Consider the following 18777-nt stretch of genomic DNA (forward strand, 5'->3'; position numbering starts at 1 on the left):
AAAAAAAGACGTTTAAGTGCGCCTTATAGTCGTGAAAATACGGTATATATTATACCCATCAGCTGGGTTGGCTGAGTACAGATCTATTCTGGTAACCAGCTAAACAACGCAATCGCAGTTGAGCACTCCAGATATGACGTTCCTTTTTAAATGACCTGTGGACGAAAAATATTCAAGAACTGAATTCATTATACTTTTCCCTTTTACCTGCCATTTCTAGTTTACTTTTCTATTATATGGTCACAACCTTCATTCTTTGATCAGAGCTAACAGAAGCCACTAAAGCCGGGCATACACTGTATGATTTTCTAATTCCTTGCATGCAACTACAGCTTACACTGTACGATGAAACCGCAGGGTTTACAAGTTCACAGCTCACGATGTTTGTTCTCACACTGTGCGATCCGACCCTATGATGTGATCTACCTGCTCGCACTGCACATCTAAAAACCACGTCGGACTTGGCTCGTCTTTCCGGAAGCCACGCCATCATTCTGACGGGGTCTTGGCTGCGTCCAGCAGTACCGGACGGTGCTTTTGGCCTGGAGGGACTAATGCTATACTGCGCCGATAGAAACAAAGAGCTCTGCGTAAATGGAAAATCCTCTGAGACTGTTCCCAGGCAATCTTCAGATGCTTCCCCGCCATGCTTCTATGTTTTCATCTAAGAGGAACAAGAAGAAGAGTCCTTGTTTGCGCATGCCAACTGAGCGATTTGCCCATGACGGCCGACTGAAATACAAACATGTTTGATTTTCTCCCGACCTTATGATTCCTGACCAGGAGGTGGTCGTGAGCGGCTAATCGCCCCCATTACCCCCTGTACACTACATGATGCATGACGTACGATAAGGCTGAAAGTCGGCCTGATCGAAATAATTCTCGCAAGACTGGAAAATCATCCAGAAAAGGGCAAAAAAATCATACAGCATATGCCCGGCTTTAAATGATGCTAAAATTGGGATTTATTTTTAGCCAGTTAAAGAAATTATATATAAGCAGTGCTAAGATGTCGGGTGATTAAGTAGCTAATTTAAAGTTTGGTTACAGAAGTTGAAAAATGTATCAGATCCAAATGATTGCGTTTTCAGTGTGTCCAATCTTCATTTCACAAAGGACTGTTCATAGGGCAGTGATGTTGGCTAATATATTCTAAGTGCTATGAAGTTGCATTTTTCATGTTAATGTAATCTGTGTTGAACAGTAGCTGGCATACACAATGTTGCCTACTGTGCCAAATTTCTGAATGTTGTCTGAATGAAAGATGGTTGTAAAGCAAAGGAAAGGAGAGAATAAAGGCACATTTTGCCCAATAACGTCTTTTCAAGATGTGTGATATGATGCAGCCCCTTACACACCAACTAATCTAGACTGGAGAATCATGTGTGTAACAACCTGCTTCGGTTAATAACCACCTGTTTCCACTTCTGACACAGCGTGTCTCATTGTGTGCGATACTGTATATTAATATTTCACATTCTGTGCTATGCTATCGCTGCTGTGACATTTTAGAAGAAAGCAGAGGCTTCTGATGTTTGCATTAAGCAGTAGGTAGAAACTTAATTAACATGCATGTTTTAATTAAATGCTTTACAAAGATATATAGATTTATGTAGGAAGGTTTTACCCTTTATAAAATGTCTGCCTGAAACGGAAAGCTTAACTGTGTAGGACCTTAATCCCTAATGCTTTAAGGACTGCTTTCTGCAAAACCATTGCTTCTAATTTATGAAACCTTTTGTCAAGTGCTTCCAAATCATTTAGCCTCCTGTACCAAAAAGAGTCAGCTTTTTATGTTAAACTGCTGTATAGTTTTTGACACCAAACAAGGTGATTTCTGTATGTTTTATTCCTAAGAAACTATCTAATGGTTGTACATTGGTACAATGTGAAATTCAGGCGTTTTAATGCAATCCTTCTGAAGCAGTTGAATGGTCAGTGGGTACATGTTTCTTTCCCAGTTTGCATGCATGTAGCAGTACTTGAAAGAGATGTCCAACCAGACTTTTGCTGACTGGTGCAGATTTTTCTTCTTCATTATCTCGACAGGTATCAAAGACTGAATAAAATGCAGTAGAGATTGAATGGATTTAAAGAATGAACTGTTTGATGAGGGTTTTACAGAACGAAAAGTGGTTGTTTAAGGTTTTGATGCATTTAGGAGTGGAAAAATGCTGACCTTGCTGGCTGAATGATCTCTTTACATTCATCCTGACTTTGACTTTAAGATAAGCCTCTGCTTTTGAATGCTGGGTTACACTGGACCGAAGTACTGGGGAATATGGTTTAAAAATCTAATATCCAATTTCTTTTTTCTTTTTCTTTTACAAAATCCAGCTTTTAAAAATCTGAGCTCCTCACATGAGACGAAAATAGTTCATATTACCAGTTACATATATTTCTGGGTATGGATAGTTTCAGACCTTACAGAGAAAAACATAGCCTTTTCTTTTCACAACCAATAACCATGTCTCTTAAATAAAGTTATATTTCAAACACAAGCTAGAGGCCCCAACTGCAGGTTTCAAAGGTGTTGATCTTTCCTAACCAAAGTCAATAAACCCATATATTCTCAATTTGAAAGAATATGAAGTCGACAGAAGATAAACAAACCATCTCTTTGCGTTTGCCCTTTGGTTTATTGTTTCAGCGATGTGTGGGAGGCTGGCTCAGGTCCAGTCCTGGTGAAAACTCTCTTGTCTGACCAGTTGGTGTTGGAACGATGCATGGCACCGTCAGTATGCAGGGCATGTGTTTGAGATTGTGGAGTGATTAAAATCTCCTGTGATTTCTCCTACCCGTCAGTGCAAGACAATTAAAATAAAAGTAACTTTGGCGAATCTCCTCTCTGATTTAATAAGGTTTGGAGCTCTGGGATCAGACAGGGAATAATAATCATGAGTGGCTTTGTACCTCAATGAAAAACTAAAACCATTCTGAGACTGTAAATTCTTTTATAATTGTAGTCGTACCCTCCATCATAGCAAAGGAAAGCCAATAATTCTTTGTTAGCAAATATGTAACTTTTTTCCCTTGTGTTATAGCCTGAGGATTTTTTTGTTTTTTGTTTTAGCTTTACTGTTTTTTCCCAACATCATGTATATCTTAAGTGGAAAGCCTCTGTCATCATGTTTAGTTGAGAAGTTATTTTTCTGTATGTGGATGTGAAACAGTAATTATCCTCTCTACACTGTTATTTGAAACACATGCTGCCTGTCACAAGCTATTATTTTTTGTTTTTGATACGAAGCTTTTATGTGGTTGCATCTAAGCCCTATAACTGGGCACAACATATGTGAGGAGTCACCCAAAAAAAGGATCTTTTTGGCTAAGCATGTTGTTTTCTCCAAACCATTCGTGGTCTGGAGCTATCACAGTGAAATGGTGTTCATAAAGCCCTTAAATTACCTGTTCTCTCTGACCCGCATTCACTGAAACACATCTGGCAGTCACATGTAAACTACTTGGTGCTATGGTTCATTTAGTTGTGTTCCCTGGTAAACAGTTACCGTCCCTCGTCTTCAAATTAGCACTGTTAAAGCAGAGTCCCCCCTACATGGCTGCTGATGGACAGCAAAGTGAAACTGGATCAGTAGAAAGAAAAGGACAGGCGCTCTGGGACTTGTGCAGCCTGCATGCCTCTTGCTCAATTAGACACTTGCTTGGACATTTACTCAGCAGAGTTTTTTATCACTGCAGTTTTAGCGAAGGGTGTGCAGTGGGTCAACAGCCGATAGTTACAACCTTTCCTTTGTGGAGGTGTTGGACAAATTGGACCTCACAACTGTTAAGCCAGTCTTACAGAGACAGCTGCAGCTCTCCGCCCACAAAAACCAGCCGCTGACTGTTGTTCCTTTGGGGAACCATCTGTGAGGAAGAAACGGGTGCAATTAATAAATGGTTGTTCAACAGTTTTACCCTTGCTGCTGTAGAGGAAGGGGGTGCAATCTGTGACCGGGCTGTAGTGTCGGTCTAATGGCAGCTGAGTGAGGTTACAGGGTTTCCACGGGTCATTGAAGATCATTCAAAGTCATTACATTATAATTGTTTTTCAGTTAGGCCTTAACTGGCATTAAAATTCATAAAATGTGAATATCGCGGCATTTAAAATACAAAATTAAAAATTAAAATAAAAAATGTATTTGTTGATGGCATTAGAAAGATTTCTAATGGCATTAAAAAGGGTTAATTAGAGCTTCTCATTCCTGTATAAAACCTGGGTTAAATGAGAAGAACCTTTGCTCCTCTGTTTTTAAAAGTTTTTAAGTGCTTCAAATGTGTTGACATATTTTTTTCAGAATGTTTTTTTGTTTTGTTGTAGGGTATTAATAAAAAAGTTAGAGGAGTTATGATTGTGTTAATGTAGCTGAAAACTGTAGTGTAATTGCTTGTGTAATTTTCCACTGTGATCATTTTCCTTGCCTGTTTTTTTCTTTCTTCAGTTTTTGTTTTTTTCTCCTTTCCCAGGATCTTTTGAAATGCTACATATGGCATAAAAGATGCACAAAATATTTCAGACACATGGTGGCAATCAGCTGACTTATGATCTGTCGTCTCTGCAGCCAGTCGCTGTATATTCATTCAAGCAATAATTCAGGAATATTTGGACAGAGTAATGAGCCTCTTCACTCTTTTAAAACCACATATTTACACCTTGAGGACTGGGATTGTTTTTGTCTTTTTCCTTTTGTTGCCCTCGCTTAATTTACATCCCTTAATTTATCCCAAGTTTGATGCAGAATGTGTGTGAGACTGTCGTATAGATTTACAATAACATCATGACCTTTACCTCGTCTCTGTGAGCAAATTGAACAGCCTGGTTTTTATTTAACTATTTTTTTCCTGCAACATTCACTTGGTTATTCCAGCTTTCATGCCCCCTTTTATGCAAGATGATTGTTGCATTGTGTAGCTGAAAAGGCACGGCTGTATAAAAAGAAAGTGAGGGTGTGCTCGGCTATCTACTTCTTATTTATCAGCAGTGACACTATCAGCGGTGCCTTGTGAAAAGAAAGTCAGTCATTCAGAACAGAGGGGCCACCTTGGTTGTCAAAGCAGGATTTAGGCTACATTTCCCACGGTTGCCATGACGACCGTGGGAAATGTGATTATGGAGGGGGTGGGGGGGTTCAGAGCAGAGCTGTCACACCAGTGGGTATTACCATGGTGGTTTGCACAGTGATCATCCCAGAATTACTGGCTCACAATCAAACGTTTCTTACAATGAACTGCTGTGTTCTTCTATGGCTCAGATGCCGTGCTGTTGTTCTGTGTCTGAACTGTTGGGGTTAATTTGCCTCTTCTTCTCTCTTTCCAGGGCAGAATGTGGTTAAATGGGACAGGAAGGAGTAGAACGTGAAGATTCTCTAACCCTTGCCCCTGACTCCCAACCGTCTGAGAGGGTGTCAGACCTCACCGAGGCATTCCGGGGCCGTTGGCACTAAAATGTCCCTAAGTGGTGGCACTGCAGGCGGGAAAGGTGTGGACTCTAATGCGGTGGACACTTACGACAGCGGGGATGAGTGGGATATCGGTGTTGGAAATCTGATCATTGACCTCGACGCTGACTTAGAAAAGGACAAACTTGAGATGTCTGGCACCAAGGACGGCATGGCGGCACCACCCAGCGCAGTGGCGGCGTTGCCCGACAATATACGATTCGTTAGCCCAGTCTCTGGCGCTCAAGGCAAGGAGAGCAAATCAAAATACAAGCGCAGTAAGAACTCTAAAGACAATAGCAGCAAAGCTTCCACGGACGGGGGTAAAAAAGAAACCACCGGACGGACTCAAGGGGAGCCAATAGGTGCAGCAAGCGCAGTAGCTGCAGGCAACAACTCCACCAAGAACATGGAAAAAGGAGGCAAAGCCTCCAGAGGTGTTCTTGGAGGTAAAAAAGACAAGGAAGGGGCCAGTGGGAAAAATAAGAAAGACAAAACAGATGGCGCCCCAGTCGTGGCAATTGGCGTCTCTGACAAGGACGTTACTCAGGCCCAGGTTGCTTTGGGAAATAGTCGTAATGCGTCCTTTGAGAACACACAATCAACAGACTTGGCAGATGCTAATCAAATGGGGAATATTGCACTTGAATCTGTTGGGATAGTACCAGCGTTGACCATGAAAACTGAACCAGATGAGGTGGAAAATGTGAACAGTGAATGCAAGACATTAAAGAAGATAAAAAGCGAGAAGGTAAGTTGTTTTTACTTTCTTAGTGGTTGCTGAATGTGCTTTATGTCCTATCAGTTTGACTGATCTCATTTGAAGAACATTTGATATCAATTCCTTCTTAAACTGGGGATATACTAATATCGTTACCCAATCAGATCGAAGCATTGGTACTTCAAAAGAAGAAAAAAGCACAATCTTCTGACTGGTTTTTTAAACATATTGAAAAGGCTGGCTGTGCTTTGAACAGTTGAGATCATGGTTTTTCATTTTTTTGGTGTGGGTTTTTAGAAGCCTCAGATGTAGCTCTTTAAAAAAAAAAAGAAAAACAGAACTGTCTTTCATTGATTTTAATTTAATGCAATCTGACCCAGGGCTTTAGACCTCTTGACGTTGCGCTTTGACAGCCTGTTGCTTTCAGCAGGCATGAAGATGCACTGCATCCCCTAAAGCAATCTGACATGTGATGCATGCAAAGAGGCCCACTGCTGTTTTCTCTTTTATCACCGTCCTATGAACGAGGCAGCGCTTGACGAATGCGATGCCGTGACCCACCACAGGAAATGGTCCACACAGTGGAGATGTTCTTTTCCTGACTTGGCTGTGCAGGCTTTATTTGTCTTACAGGAATAGACAGTTCCCTTCCCATTAGAAACGCTTCTGCTGGCATGTTAAGTAATAATTCTTATTATCATATTTTGTAATTATCTCTAAAGTTGTTGTATTCTCCACATTAGCCCATAAAAAATGAATTGCAGACTGGAAGATAATCGACACGGTCGGCTTTAAGCTGTACAAAGCATTACGCCTGTGAAGCGAAACAAATGTCAAATCCTGTTCCACTTAAAAAAAAAATATATATATATATATATATTTTTTTTTCGTTGTTGAACATTTTAAAAACCGACACTGTCACACAAGAATATAAAGATCTGTGTAGCTCTTCACCCACACTTATCTTGTTCACTCAGAGCTGATCCATCACTGTGTCTTTTGTGTGCCTCATAGCAGCCTTTTCATGCTCTTGCAGTATAAAAGACAGCAAAGCGGGGAGGTGCAAAGGACTGTTTTTGTCTGTCATCGTGTTCCATTCTTAATCCCACAAGCCCCAGCAATGCCTGGTGGAGTAAGTGTGTGTGGGGAGGGAGAGCTGGTGCTCAGCACGCCTTCCTCAGTTTTTTTCCTGTGGGGGGATGGGCTGCGAGGAAGCCTGTTTGATTCCTTAAATCCAGGACACCCAGTCATGAACACAAGCTGTAGAGCCTCCTGTGGCTGGACGGCTATGAAAGGAATTCTAGCAAAGTCTTTGTAATCATAATGTATTTAGTATAAAAAGGTTTTTTTTTTTGGGACAACCTCAAGAACAACAGGCAGCTATGAATAAAAGGCGGAGGTCAAAACTGCTTCAAGGCAGCAAGCTGCTAAAGTGGATCCCTGAGAGCATGGGAGGGGTGTGATTCTACAGCAGCAATATTGGCTTAATGACTCTTTTATTTAGTCAGGTAAGACCGGTAAATGGAAGAAAGGAAAATGTTCAAAAGCAGCACTTAGTTCTCATTAGTTTATTAGTTTGCTCCACCATGTAAAAGAAGAAATTGGCATCAAAACGAAAGGTCAACCTGAAGGAGACATTTATATTGATAGCTTTACTTAAACCTTTCACTTTTAAGTGAGGTTTAACTTGCAGTCTTTGAAAAAGTCAAGAGATGTGTACTTGAATTTGATTGTTATAATTTGAATATTTTGGGAATTTTCCAGCCTGTATCCGGGCTGAATCTTGGGACGGTGATAAAATTATCAGATATTTTGATAACAATTTGGGCTTTTTATTTTTTGGCACCAGAATTTTTGTGCGGTAGCTGCAACTCTCTCTCTTCACTGCTGCATGGCAGCTTACCCATGGTAACCTAATGACCTTCACCCAAATAATGTGTGTGAGAAAGTTTGTCTTACTCTGGTTAAATCCATTGCCTTTGTGATTTAGAAATTATTTGGGTTACAGAATTAACCAAGCCTTTAGAATGAGAATAACAAGACAAAAAAAGAGTTGGGGGGTTGTGGCAGGAGTAAGAAATGAGGGGAGAAATGTTCACTAAAATAAGAGCACGGCAAGGTGTCACCTTGTTAAAATATATATTTGATCTGTTGAAATGGTTGCTCTCCATTGTTTACTTCCCTGATTTCAGCCGCACTGTCGATATCATCATCGCTCACCCAGCGTGATGACGTCATCAGACATACAGTGGTGGGGTACAGACTCAGCTTTTCAGTCAAATGGGAGAAGAGCCAAAAGCCGATTGCTAGAGAGTCAACCAGCTTTTGAAAAACATGGGTTCTCAGTGGGAACGTTGCTATAGTGAAGCTATAGCATCCTGTGTAGATTATAGAATAAATTTTTTATCTCACATGACCGATCAACTGATCTCATGTGAGTAGACTGTTAGAAGTGTAGTGGATTTCCCAAGCTACTGCTGTGATCCACATGGAGGCCTTTTTAAAATGCTTTGCTTTGCAGTGCTTTGAATACAAGCCCAGCTGCTTTGCATCATTTCTAACATGTCATATGCATGAATTTTCAGTGAGGAACATATTTCTCAGATCTCTTGGAGATCAAAAGGTGCATGTCCTTCCACTACACACTATAAATTGCATCTGCATTATATCACTTAGCTCACCCTAGTGCAGTATTTCTACCCCGGAGTTCATAGTTGTTATGAAAACCTTTAGATAGGCAACTCAAAGGAAGGTCTGTAAATGTTGAGTGGTAAACCACCAGGAGAACCAATCAGTGTGGCCTAATCTTTATTGGTTAGTTATGAACGTTCTTTCTAAAAGTAGCTGTTAAAGAATTTTAATTAGCAATGTAAAAAAAAAAAAAAAATCTTTTTTTATTAAAATCGTAATCTCAAAAAAAAAAAAAAAAAAATCTTTTTTTATTAAAATCGTAATCTCATCTAGGAGATTACGATCATAACATAAATCTTGTGCAAGTAACACACAAATGTTCACCCAATAAGAACTTTAAAGATTTTTTATCAGTAAAAAATGTACACCTGTATATTCAGTGTAAAAAAAAAAGAAAAAAAACAAAGAGCATCATTTGCTGAAATATGCAATTAATGAACCATCAATAACTTGTATTGATCATCTGGGAAGTTGGTGGTTTTGAAACAGCAGCTTTTGAGAGCCCAGTTGATGTCGATATAATGCACAGTTAAACTCATGTACGGCTGAAGAGATCGATTGGACCAAAACTCTGTGGTAGTTGCAAAAAAACAAAGCAGAGTCCCACTTTTCATAGTGTGTTTGTCGTGTTAGGTTGTACAGGTTTGGTAGCACAACCTCCGCAATCTATTTGCGACTCGCCGGGTCATATTTTGGATCACACACTTTTACATGTAAAGGAAGCCAGGCTTCCCTTACATGTAAATGGAGACCATGTCCATCGCTATATGAGCAGCCACAGCGTCGGTCATCTGCTTCCACAACACACTACACTTGTCGTACGGCACCGCTTTAGAAAACAAGGCGGCCAGGGTTTGGGCAATTGAGCATTAAGGGAATTGAGTATTAAAGCCTGCAATGTGAACGTAGCCTTAGATGCACACGGCTGTAGTCTGCTCCCCATCAGCCTTGTCGAAACCGAACCACTTACAAATAATCAACGAAGAACGAGTCTCTTTTCTCTGTACCAACTCTTCAGATAGGACAGCATGCTATCAATGAGGAAAGACGCGGTGAGGAAACACCCAAGTAAAAAATGCAGAAGAAGAGAAGTTCTCGATTTTACGATTTAGCAAACTTTCAAATCGTAGATCCTAAAAACATGAATTAGTCAAATTAATTCAATTTATGGTGCAGCCCTACTCTGGAGGCAATATGTCATCCCATTATATTACAGCTTGTTCTTTTAAATTCCTTAAAAACAGTGAAATTGATAAAATAATACGTTTTCATTTAATCAGTTTTCTTTCCAATTGTGATGTATGAATAAATATTTAAACCATAATCACATCACAGCCTTGAGCTAAGCATAATTCATTTTTAGAAAATCAATGTAGCTTTTAAAATTTGTGTAAGGAGGTAATGAAAACATTCCTGCATAGAAAACCACTCCTGCCACTAAGGTCATCTTGTATTACTACCTTAAGGACCATCCAGTACACTGTGAATGAATTAGCATCCTTTTTTGCATCGTAAAAAAGTAGTTGAAAATGAACTTCTGAATAACTTGAAGTTAATAAAAAAACAGAAGCGATCTTGATCGTGCACTGCCTGCTGTGGGATCACTGTGTCAAACTTAATTGCCCATTTCATGTTAAACAACTCTCCTGGCTGTGAGGTTTGTAATCAGTTGGACACTTCATGCTTACTGTGTATTGTGTAAGATGTGATCAGTTGAAATGCAGGAGGATTAGGGTGTTAGAAAACAGGTTAAAAATGGGTTCATTCAAAGGCACTGGAGTTGTGTAATCCTCCTACTAATCAGTATGCTTCTCTTCAGCAATCTTGTTTTCCATGGTTCTGCTGTAATGGCCGTGGCTACATTTTTTATGTCCTAAGTTAAAGCTCCCCAAAGCTTTGGCTCTCAGATGCTGAATAAATCATCTCTACTTCCTTCGTACAAGTGCTAACCACCTTGTGAGTGTGTCTCACTCTCCCACCTCTCATTATACAAATCTAGAGGAGTGAGGCATTGTCAGCTTCCTCGATGTGCCACTGGCCTTGATAAATGGAGCAGCGCTCAGAGAAAATTACATTGGCTGTGTTACTTTCAAACAGGGGGAGGGAGAGAAAGGAAAGGGTACTCCTGAATGAAAGACCTGTGCCGCCGCTCTGCTTTGCTGCTTATGTCCAGCCCAGGGGTTGGAGGGATCTCATGAGAGCTAGCTTGAGCTCTTTCTCTTTGCTGTGCCTGACAGACTGTTGTTCTGCAGCTCATTCTTTTAAGTAGTGCCAAGGATTGTAAAAGCTATGGAACCGAAGAGACTTGTTTTTGTTGGAGGTAGTGCAAACTTCAACTAGCTCAGTTCAAGCTGAGGCTTTTATTGTACCTGTTAGCACTTGAGAAGCAACCTATGCAAAGTTTGCCGAGTTCTTTTTTACTGGAAGCATACATACAACGGGCTATAAGCTGCTTATATCTACTGAACTGTCCCCCACCAAACCTGTAGTGTGCTCTGCACATATCTTCTAGAGTAGGGACGAAAAAGAATGCTAGCTCCCGTTAGCTTGTTGGCTCGCGGCAATAAGAGCTTCTTATGAAAGATGGGGTTTCATTAGCTGTTTATTTCAGCTCTGCAGGAGTTGGACACAGTCTCTTCCCATGTTTGACAGCTTTAATGTGGCAAATAAATGAGAAAATGTGAATTCCGGACACATTTTGCCTGCTGCTAGCATGTTTTTGTATCAAATGAAAATTAGCTCCTTCTCCTTTGATTTCCAACTTTGATTTCCAACCCTGGTGGTTGGGAAAAAGCTACAGAAAAGTCGTACCATGATCTTGGCATCAAAGTGTCAGAAACTCAGCCTCTCTATGTTGATTTGAAATTAATGAGGAAGATCTTTTATTTCCATTTAAATAAGTGGTCCTCCTAATTGTCAATCTTCCTGGTGATATGTTTATGTAAGGCCGTCCTATGTGCTTTTCCCTTTAGCTATCTTTTTCTATCCACGCTCGTTTTCAGGCGTATATATGTGGTGAGCTACAGTTTCAGTCATTGAACCTCACCTTTCTCATCGTGGTTCTTTGAAAATGGCCGAGGGTCGTACGATAAAAAGTGTCTACGAAGTGTATGAGATTAAAAGAAAAACCTCAGAAGAAGCAGATTTATCCCAGAATGCTTTGCGTAGAGAGTTCTCCTCAGCTCATGTGAGATATGAGAACAGCGACTTTTAAACAGTGTGCACAAGGAGAAATGGAGTCCTGCTTGCTCTCACACGCGTTTAATAGGCGTTCCCTCTCAGGAGCAGATAAAGGGTTGTGCATGTGCATTTATTTTTAAATAAGAAAGGGCAGGTCTTTTTAAAAATTGCACAAATCCTCCACAATACTTTTAATAGTGCCAGCTGACTGTAAAGATAAAATGTCACCAACAAAACCTGAAATATTGAATTCTGCGTTTTAAGATCATTCTTCAACATAATAAGAACACAATATATTCAAATTAAATAGAACCATAGTCCTGGATTTATTTAACAACTAAAAATACCTGCAAACTAATCTGCAGAGCAGAACCAAACTGTCCTCTGGCTGCACTGTAGGATGAACAGCTCTGACATGCAGCTTTATGTTGGAACCTTCTTTCATTTTGCAGTGAAGGCACTCTGCTTTATTGTTCCCAATATCTTTTAATTGCAGCCAGTAGCTGCTTCACTTTTATTGTTTCAGCCTTGAAATATTATTACTCATATAATGCTATGCTTTACACGTATTTACTTAATTTTAACACACATTTGAAAATATTACATACTCGTTGGCTGCATTTGCTAAGTGCTTTTAGAGTAAGTATTCCAAGCCAATCGTTATTGTGCTACAATATCAGTTGGAATATCTGCTTTTAAATAAGTGACACAAATTTCACAGGCTAATGTAAATAGATTATATAGTGGGAGCATCCACTACCGTAACCGGCCTGTGTTCAGCTGCTTAGCAGCCGCCTTTAAAGCTATAGTCTGTCAGCAGTCTGTCGTTTCTGAAAGCAAAATGTCATTTTGTATACAGAGTTGAAAGTAAAGACAAAGTTTTCTAAGTCTATAGATTGCCAACAATAGTTTTAAAACATTTCCTCAGTGGTTGATGAAGCTCATTTCATTTTCACGGTACGGGTTTCTGTTTCCTTTCATGGACAGAAATGTAACAAATTAGTTTATTTTTTATTTTTCAAAGGGGAAAATGTAATTTCAACCTTGAAAAATTTGTTACATCAGGTGAAATTTTGAAACATTGTACAGACTTGTATAGATAGTTGCTCTTTAAGCCAGTAGTTTACAAAAAAAAACGTCCTTCCTGATTAGTCCTTAAACACTGCATTGATCAAAAGGAACATCAGATGGTTTACAAAAACATTAGCAACAAAATGAGCTGCTGTTAATGTCGGAGCTCACATCTGTCAAAGGGCCGACACAAATCCTCACTGACACCTTAGGGCTGTTCTGAGTCAACACCTTAATTTGCATTTTTACATGCATTTGGAGAACAAAGAAGGCATTTAAGAAACATTTAGAAATCCAGTCTGGTATTTGAACCAAAAATGTTGCACCAATTAAACAATGCTCAAAACATCTCCACCACTCAGTGCTGTTCCAAATTGCACAATATCTGCAGAGTCCTTATTTGCTGTTTGGTTGAGTACATATAAAGAACCATTGCTTAAAAGATTTTATTTCCAAAACTCTGCACTATGAAATCTCCTTCAGGACCTGTAACCCAGTTCAAACAAATCTATGTAATGGTTCTTTTAAGGATCATTGGTAACAGGAGACACATTTCTTCTGTTCCACTACATAGCCATGTTTGAGCCTTTAATATTATGCAAAGTTATGTTTGGAGTCATTTATTTGGAACCGTTTGAAATGCAACATGCTTTTGTAACAGGCTTTTGAGATCACAGAATGGTTGATGATATGTAGTCCTGTGCAGGGTTGTCTCTGCTCTGGCTCATCGCTGCTGTGATTTCTGCATTGTTGCCTAGTGGAAGAATTTGCCCTCAGGGAGTTGCTCGCTGCTGCATGTGAAAAATGTTTGACACTAATCATTTTTCCACAAGTACCATTAGTCACCTTCACAGTGAAGTGAATTGCTTCAGGCTTGTAGCCAAAACAAAATTAAATGTTAAGAATCGAACAAAAAAACTAAACCCAGATGAACTTTTTAATCGACATTTACGGTCCTGGTTTATACGCGCCTTTTTTTTTACCCCCTAGGTTTAATTAATAATATCCTTTTTTTTACTCACTCACATGTAAAATGTTTCCATTAGGTGAGTGTAAGGTTGGAGTGAATGTGTAGGTGATAATTGCAGTAATGTGATTAGATAATGACCTGGTCCCTATGCTTTATTCCTGGGAACGCTCCTTTTGGCAGCACAGCATGGAGCATACCACGCATACCACACATCTTCAAAGTTCACCATGCCCTATCCCTCGCAGACATGCTAGTGCAAATCAAAACTGCCTGTTAGGATTTGTGTAAATCAAAATGGCTCGAAGCTCTTCATGGGAACACAAAAGTATATTTTCTTTTAGATGTCACAAATCAGTTGCACTTGTATAGTGCAACCGATCAGTTTGGGATTCCTCCGATGCACCAACCTTTAGCCTTCAAATATCATCCCGTTGGCAAACAGAATTGTAAGTAAAACAGATATGTGGCAGATAAATGCATTTCAGCTAATTATTAGGTGTGTGAATTGGCAAGAATTCGGTAAACCAATGCATATCACAATGTATGTATGATTTATCCTGATTAATCCCAACACATTGACAAATATGATAATTATATAGCTCTGGAAAGCCTTGCAAGATCAAGAATAGATTTTTTTTCTGACTAAAAATGTTTTCCTACTATGGTTACATTAAGCTTCTAGCCAATATCCATGCTCCAACTTTAAGTCTCTCTTGTGATTTGAATACCAGAATGATCTGCAGAATATTGTAGTTGGGTACTTTGGGCTCATTATATTATAATTACACTCTTATTTCTGTCACCATTATGCATGTCTTGCATTTGTTTTAATGGTGTTTTTTAATAAAATGCAGTGCTAAATGTTAAAAATGTTTGTTTCTCTTTGGTATATGCAACCCGTCATTAGCATTGCAGAATAGTTACTGAAAACATTATTTGCCATACGAGGAGGACCCAGATTACCATACTAATGATTCATTTTATTTAGATATGCTCCATAGCTGAACCACATCTTTCCAGTTAGGCAGTTACTTTTTTTGTCAGCTGATTTAATTTGGTGTAAGAATTTTAGCAAGTAGTTTATAGATTAGATTTTGCATCACAAGCTTTACTTGTGTTGCAAAATCTGTTGTCTCATGCTTGACCTACACTCAAGAGTGAAACCGCATTCCCCCTTTTTTTGATGTTCAGTTTAGACTTGATGAAAGACTGTTGTCTGCACTGATGTTTAGATCAGATTTTCTTCAGATAAGATATTTACAGATAAAGTTCAAACGTGCAGAATCTTCCTGCAAACATCCTAATTCAAATTGCTGTTGTGAGGTGACAAACGAATTCTGAGTTAAAGGCTGGCGGCTTCAATACCAGGATTTCTGTGCATTGTCCACCAGCAATTGACTGAACATTTAGAAAAGACGAGGTGGCAGAATAAAAATCAACCCACAAGAAAACTGCAGTTCTTGCTTGTGTTGATGTTACCTTTCTCCCCACTGGTTTTGAATAACACTTAGCTTTTGTTGTTTCACGCTAAAAAGTAGTGCTAATGAGTTGTCATGTAGTAATCTCCCTTAAGTTCACAGCTGCTTATTCATGAGATGATTGAGGTTGTATTTAGCTATCTTGGTGGGGTTTTCTTTTTTCCAGAAGGTGCTGTCAAGCTGAGAGCTATGCATGTCCTACATAGCTTTATCTGTGTTATGTAATGGAAGGTAACCTAAAGCCTCTGAGGTGCCAGGGAAGACGGTCACTGAGTGGGAGTGACATGTGGACATGGCTCCATTATAACAAACAGGGCTGCTGCTAGTCACAAGCATAAATCTGAGAAAACCAGACTTTTGCTCAGTTTTTCTGAAAATGTTTTAACAGTTGTTCAGTAGGGATGTATTATTTCACTAGACCATATTTGTATAGATTCAAAATACAATTGTCGCAATATTTTATTAGAAAATACTTTATCGAGATAAAATACAGGTGAATGGATTTAAAAAATATTTGTAGACAAACATCCACTTAATTTTTTTACTTTTATAACTCTTAAGGGCAGATTATGCTTCTGCAACCCCAAACATCAAATGTCGCTTGGGTTTGTTCCCGAACTACTTTTGCTGGTATGCTTCTGCACAGTCGGTCTGGAATTTCTAGAGACACACAGAAGTTTCCCACCAAAGCACTAGGGGGAGCCTATTCGAGAACTCGCAAGAACTTCAGCGGATGGTCATGAGAACTCCAGCGGCGCCGGTGGGAGTGTTTATTTTCCAAAACAACAATGGCACGTCTGCAAGATATTCCGGTAACAGAGATGGATCTAGAGTTGCTAGACATCGAAGAGCATATATTTATTGATATAATTTGTCTGAGGCCTCGTACAAGTGGTTGTACTTCCGAACCTCCTGGATTAACGTTTCGTCATAGTTGTCCTGCTAAGAATCGAGAAGGACGACCACACAGACAGCCAGAAAGGCATACCAATGACCAATCACAGCTGCTTTTTGTCTGTGAACTTCCGCTGGAGGTCTGCGCGGGTTTGCGACCGTCTGACATGTAGTCAGGATTTCTTTGAGAGACCGATTTGATGGTTGCGCAGGCTATGCATCAGAAGCATAAATTGGCCGTTAAACCAACTAGCTGCTAGTTGGCAGGACACTATCCGAGAGCCCATGATTCAGCTGCAGCAAAGCAACATTACAATCTTATGATTGTTTTCCAGAGCTTTATTATAACATTCACAATATATCGCCTTAATGTATCGTGATAAATTGTGTCACACTCTTATTGTTAAGGAGTCTGGTGGGTCATAGTAGAGCGACCAATAGTTGCATCAGCAGTTTTTTTTAAGTACGTTGAGGTTCGTCCTCTTAGGTGCGCTCTGTCAGATGCAAATCAGTGACCTGGTTGTCATTCTCATGGGGGGCTGGAGTTTGTTCTTGATGTGAAATGATTTTGATCAATTACTTTAATTTGTGAAATAAATTTTGCATGTGTGACCTCATTCGGATGTAACCGTACCCTAGCATGCTTCTGATGATATCTGCATTGCTTATCTAGAAGCTTGTAGCAGTTAACTTGCAATGGCTGCCAAGCCGATGCTCTGTCAGAACAGCATACGCTGCCATATCGGCATACAATTAGTTTTTATGTAATCTAAATGAATTCCAAGTCAAAATATAAACCACAGCCAATGTTTTTATATGATTTTAAACATGAAAACAAAACGTAACCAAATTTAAATTCTTGAACACATGTTTATTGCTAGTAAAGTAACTTATTTTAAAATAATATTGACTGACTAATATAGTTTTACTTTAGAGGCTTCTTCTCTCAACATCCCCGAAACTTCAAGCATGTCTGACCCTTTCTACATCCAAGAAACAACAGTATAATTAAAGTTTTAAAAGTTAAAGAAATCTATGTTTTTGCTGGTCGGAACACTGCTGCTAAAATTCAGTGGGAATAATCGGTATTAGAACTATATAGGCCTAGCTGACAGTTTGCTGTTCTGAAAGGACGCTAGCTTAAAAAAAAGCAGGAGATATTCTCCCCAGATATATTAGTCCCAGAAAGCACCTAGCCACAAATGAAAGGGTCTCCATTTCTGATAGAGCACGTTTGACCAGGAGATTGTCAATTCATTGAGTTAATTGTAAAGACAAGGTGACATTCAGCCGTCTGGATTAAATCCAACATCAGAGAAGAATAAATGTCTGATCGGGTTAGTGTGATATCTGCTTTGTTGCCTATTAACTACTACTACTCTTTTGTTTCAGGGGAGCTTAGATTTTCGTATAGTGGTGCTTTGGGTCACATGACCCATTCAGCGACGGATCCGACCTTTTCCTGTTACATTGAGTTTTTGAGTAGGGAGCCCACATGGGGCATCAAGATGGGCCAAGTGCTGCATATTGACCTGAAATATCATTGAAAGTGTCTGAAATCAAGCTAATGCTTTGATCAAAAGTGTAGCATTGCAGCTTTAATTGCTTTAATTCAAAGACTTTCTACATTTTTAGTTTTTTTTTCAAATTGTGTAATAAGATGAGCCACTCCTGTGAGTTGGATGTATTGTTATAACCATAGGGATATTGGGAATAATAAAAATGTTTTAGCTCTCATCTGCTGTAGTAATGAGAAGCCAAGCAGCTAGCCAATCCAAAACGTGTCAAAAAACATTCATTCTGTTTAGCTTGTAGCTCTGCAATGCTGAATAAGAAATAAGTACAATAAGTCAGACTTTTTTGTAAAATCGTGGAAAAAGTATATCAAACATGCATTGTTGTTATAGTTGCTTTTATTATTATGCTAAAGTGGTTGTAGTCACCCCCGTTTAATTATCATTTCCCCATTTATTTCCTCAAAGCGGGTGAATAATGACTTATGCTATACATGTATTTTTCAAGCATATTTAAGGTTTGTGCAAATGAGAATATGTCAGGCTGATTCGTTTTCTTTTGTTAGCTTGTTATCATGTCGTTCAATAACATCCAGCTCCTCCATCATGTTGTATTTGTCAGATGTGCTGAATCAAAAGCACACAAACAGAAATGTGTTGGTCCAGTTTAGCACTGAGAGAAAGAAATCATCTTAGAACTGTCAAACAAAGCGACTGTCACGCTTTGTCTTTCCCTCAGCTTAGCTGTCCAGGAGGTGTGCTGTGCTGCGTCTGGATCCGCTTGCTAGCAGGGAGGCATGTGTGCGGGGGAGGGGAGCTC

The 18777-nt window shown here is 39.4% G+C and overlaps 1 protein-coding gene across 2 annotated transcripts in view; it reads left to right on the top strand.

Moving 5' to 3' along the window:
• The window catches only part of znf609 (zinc finger protein 609), a 104862-nt gene that overhangs the window by 22735 nt on the left and 63350 nt on the right, over nt 1-18777 (top strand). The window contains exon 2 of one of the 2 annotated variants that reach the window (XM_015377578.1): nt 5318-6189. In XM_015377578.1, coding sequence (XP_015233064.1) covers nt 5446-6189 — 744 coding nt within the window. In that variant the 5' untranslated portion in view covers nt 5318-5445. Of the gene's footprint in view, nt 1-5317; nt 6190-18777 lie in introns of those variants that run through there. The other variant, XM_015377579.1, reaches the window with a different exon arrangement.

This window comes from Cyprinodon variegatus, unplaced genomic scaffold (assembly GCF_000732505.1).
Source record: "Cyprinodon variegatus isolate N-32 unplaced genomic scaffold, C_variegatus-1.0 Scaffold156, whole genome shotgun sequence".
Taxonomy (NCBI): Eukaryota; Metazoa; Chordata; class Actinopteri; order Cyprinodontiformes; family Cyprinodontidae; genus Cyprinodon; species Cyprinodon variegatus.